The 4769-nt window shown below is 34.7% G+C and overlaps 1 protein-coding gene across 1 annotated transcript; it reads left to right on the forward strand.

Annotated features, from left to right (window-relative positions):
• Positions 1-2916: 2916 nt before the first annotated feature.
• On the forward strand, positions 2917-3855 carry LOC142873285 (olfactory receptor 6C2-like). The gene has a single exon (XM_076006821.1). It carries the CDS (start codon positions 2917-2919, stop codon positions 3853-3855), a length of 939 nt encoding a protein of 312 aa, XP_075862936.1.
• Positions 3856-4769: the final 914 nt, after the last annotated feature.

Below are 4769 nucleotides of genomic sequence, written 5' to 3' on the forward strand. Positions count from 1 at the left end.
CTCCCCTTAACAACAAAAAAAAATATTTTTTTTTTAGACATTTTGGTTGCAGTGTCTAAAGTTCTTTACTTTCATGTTATCACTAGGCATGAGAACATCCTTTTGCTATGCTATATGATCTTGAGAATGAGAAAACTCTATGTGACTTCTTAAAGCCATTTAAGCTTAGGAGAGCAGCTAATTATTATCTACTGTCATTCTCCTTAGATCTCTATAAGGAGAAGAAACCACAGAAATCTATCTCATTTTTCCTTCCTTCCAATCTTAGGCTTCATATCAGAGGAAGATGACAGAGGGTCCCTCAGTCAGAGACCTCATTCAGAGTCACTAAACTCTTTATTCTCTAATTCTCTTATTCTCTACTGAAGGCATTTCATGACCTCTCTAAGGATGAGAAGCCCAGCCTATAACTTATTCCTCTGCATAAAAATATTATTGCCTGAAAATATTTTATTAATCCCAATGCTTGATGCATGTGCAACTCAAAACCCATGAAAGTGTTCCTTCTTCTCCTCTTTACAGTTCTTATCTAAAGCCAAAATGAAATAACTTCTGTGTCCATAAGTAGTGAATCAAAGGTTTCAAGGAAATGCTGAGTATGGAAAGAAAGTTAATAATAGATCAAATTTTTTTCCATAACACATAGGAAAAATTATTCTTATTGGGGTTAACAATAATCTTAACAATAATGATTCTGATTGCCTTTATTTTAAAAGATTGAATTGAGGGAGCAAAAATGTTAAGCAAATATTAATATGCTTTTATAATATTTCAGCTATGAGATAAAGACACCAGAGTAAGATAAGTGTTGTGTGTACGTGAAGACAAGCAACAAATTAACAAGATATTATGGATACAGAGATGACAAGACTTATGGATAAACTAAAAATGAGAATAAAGAAACATAAGTAAAAATTTTCCTATGAGACAACAGGGAAAGAAACACATAGTTCCTCATTTAAAATATTAACATATGCACATCTAGAGGGCTATCAGTAAGAGATAATAGGATAACAAAATAAAAATGTTCACTATAAATGTAATAAGTGTTCACCATGTTCCAGATGTAGTCACAGATATCTATATTATCTAAACTTACCAGTATAAAAAATTACGCATACTATTTTTATCTGAATTTTGCATAAGAAAGAAGCACAAGATAAAGAAGTTAGGCAAAGTGTTTAAGGACATTCAGATAGGAAAGGACAAGCCTGAATTCAGACCCTCCAAGTCTAGAAACCCAAGAATAAGTTGAACGTTGAAGTCAGAAAACTGTAACATGTATTTTCCTACAGATATAAATTTGAGGATCATCAGCCTGTTTCCAGTCACCTTATTTATGAGAATCTCCTAGATAGAGTGAAAGTGTTGCCTAGATAACAGATCTCAGGTGCACCAGCAACCATAGAGATTAGAAAAGGAAAATGAGCCATGAAGAAGAATGGAAAACAGCAAAGTGGTAATAAGAAATTCAAGAAAATGTGAGATAGTGGAAATTAAGCTGCAAAGACTTTAGGAAGTTGACAGTCCACATTCTCACAGCAGAGAGTTTGAGTTGAATGAAGACTACATTGTGCTTAATGACTGAGGCACGGAGGCTGGTGGTGACCTTTCCAGAGTAGCTTACATGGTCCTAAATCAGATGAGTAGATGTATAAGTGGGAAATAGGAAAGTGGAGACAATTATAAGGTAGATGGAATTTTAAAAGGAAGTGAAAAGCAGAAGTACATCTAAGAAGAGACTTAGCTTTGTTAAACCTGATATTACAAAATGTCATTATAGTTTATAATAAGGTGGACTGAGTGTATTTCAAACTGAAACCTGACTGACCAAAAACAGAAAATTTCAGGGCTGTGGCCCTTCAGCTCTATAGACATACTTCAAATTTGCTCCTATTTCTCTGTAATAAACTTTGAATCAAAACTGCCACTGTAGAATACATAAAGCAAGTGGAAATATGCCACTGTCAAATGTGTTTAAAAAGAAATAAGGAAAATTCATTTTAGAATCTTACTATTAAAAATCTGCTCTTATGGAAAACCATTTGGTGGAAAAAAGGAAGAGAATCCTCAAGATCCAGAGACTATGAAAGTATAGCAGCTAGCTAGAGGGCACTAGGTTTTTACTACTAAAGAAATCTAAAAGGAAAGTAATTAACCAGATGATAAAATTCCAGACTTCCACTTGTAAAATAGGGGAGAAATTCTTTTTAGCATGATGTATCCTAGGAAGCATAAAAATAAATAACGTAGATATTCTATTCAAACATTAGGAGGAAAATATAGCCAAGGATAAATATTACAAATATAAAATACATTTGAGGCATTCTTTACCTGGAAAAGTATGGACTGGAACACATTGAAATGAGTCTTTAGGAAATACACCACTAAAATGTTTTAAACACACCTCAGAGAAGCTGGGCTGAGGCTATGTGATAAGTATTCATTGTCGATTTAATTAATAATACACATGTGAACTTTAATGTTTGAATTTTCTTAACAAAAACCACTGTTAGTTTATTTTAGCACTTGTCTACTAAAAGCATGCCTGGGAATAAGAAGTTAAGGAAGGCAGAATTGTGATTTAACAACAACTTATTGAAAGGAGACTTTTCCCCCTATGCTGTTTATAACAGAATATGTTTGAATTTACACTGATTATAGCTAGGTTGTTGATTCATGAGACAGCAGTATGAAATATGTGATTCGATATGAGTAGTCATTTTGTGTGACACAAAGAAGAGGTCATCAAACATGAGTATGTGTCATGTGCTTGCTTCTCCATGAACCAAGTGTATAAGAATCACTCTCAAGTTTACTTCTCCTGAGATTAGAAGCTGGCTAGTACTCTGGAGTTCCTCATATAAAGTCTTTCTCATTGTTTCAAACAGATTGGGCAGGAGACAATAATCAAGGATGAGAAACCAAACAACAGTAACAACATTCATCTTGCTGGGACTGACAGATGACATTCAGCTACAAATTCTGCTTTTTATCTTTTTGTTTGTTTCTTACATGTTGAGTATATCTGGAAACTTAACCATCATCACCCTCACTCTGATCGATTCCCACCTTAAAACGCCTATGTATCTTTTTCTCCAAAATTTCTCCTTCTTAGAAATTTCATTCACAACTGCTTGCGTTCCCAGATTCTTGTACAGCATATCATCTGGGAACAAGTCCATTACCTATGACGCTTGTGTCAGTCAACTGTTGTTTATAGACCTATTTGCAGTAACAGAATTTTTTCTTCTGGCCATCATGTCCTATGATCGCTATGTGGCCATCTGTAAACCACTGCATTACATGACCATCATGAATAGCGGAGTCTGCAAGAAATTTATCCTTTTCTGTTGGGTAGCAGCACTGGTCATCATTCTCCCACCAATTAGTTTAGGTTTGGGCTTGGAATTCTGTGACTCAAATATCATTGATCATTTTTGCTGTGATGCATCTCCTATGCTAAAGATCTCTTGCTCAGACACATGGTTGATAGAACAGATGGTGATAGTTTGTGCTGTGTTGACATTCATCATCACTCTCGTGTGTGTAGTTCTTTCCTACATTTACATCATCAGAACCATTCTAAGAATCCCCTCTGCCCAGCAAAGGAAAAAAGCCTTTTCCACTTGTTCTTCCCATATGATTGTTGTTTCCATTACTTATGGAAGCTGCATCTTCATTTATGTAAAACCTTCAGCCAAGGACGAGGTGGCTATTAATAAAGGGATTTCACTCCTTATTACTTCTATTTCACCCATGTTGAATCCTTTTATTTATACACTAAGAAACAAGCAAGTGAAGCAAGCTCTCAATAACTCAATTAAAAAAATTGCAGTTCTATCAAAAAGGTAAAGGAAAACGAGTTGATGGATCTAACTAAAAGGAAAAATAAATGGGCACAAAACCTAAAGCTTTGGACACTATTTGTCTATATAATGTATTCTCTAGTCATCTCAGTATTCATGCTTTCTCCTTAAACTTACTTATTGTGAACCCTGACTATTTTATTCTTTATCTCCATTAAAATCAAATTCTTTGACGATACATGCTCTTACAATCTAGCTAAAATTCCTGTTTGGCTGTTTATTCCTTGAAACACAGTAGACCATATCTCCCACAACCTTTTCCACAGTGTTAGGTGTGACTATCATTTATAGCTAATAAATAGATGTGGAAGTACGTACACCATTTCTAGACCTGGCCTATAAAAATATCCAATATGTGATCCCCTATGCCATTTCCTCAGCTATCAGACAAATGTTTATGCTTAAGTGACTTTGTAAGTTTCATGTTAATGATGAATGACCTTGTGAAAGCCTGTTTCTCTAAATCCTATGGGAAGACCTCCCAAATCACCACCAAATTGAAATCTTCAGAAACCATTTATGTGAGCAAGAAATAAATTTAGGCTCTGTTTGAACCATTGTCTACAGGATCTATTTTAGAGTAGTCAGCTATTATAACAAAAACCTAAGATATATGACATTTGCAAGCAGTGAGAAACTGAGAAAAGACTGGATACGTGAAAATTCATGTAATGTAGCAGAAAAATATTTGGTAAGACATGTGTCTGATTTGGAAGGCACACTAAGGCTCTACTGAGATAATGGCACAGGGGAAGTAGTTGGAAGTTGTGTGGGTTGGCTATCATTTGGTACTTTTTAGAAAGATATGTCTGAATAGAGACGTAAGCTTGAGATAGAATTAGCTGATTTGAGAGCAAGAATTAAAGGGATTAAAGAGGTTGCAAAAAAGTGTGATTTAGC

Source organism: Microcebus murinus, chromosome 10, assembly GCF_040939455.1.
Source record: "Microcebus murinus isolate Inina chromosome 10, M.murinus_Inina_mat1.0, whole genome shotgun sequence".
Classification (NCBI taxonomy): Eukaryota; Metazoa; Chordata; class Mammalia; order Primates; family Cheirogaleidae; genus Microcebus; species Microcebus murinus.

What these genes read in the sequence shown, in the direction of transcription:
- LOC142873285 (XM_076006821.1), top strand. Translation starts at nt 2,917, where the DNA reads ATGAGAAACCAAACAACAGTAACAACATTCATCTTGCTGGGACTGACA.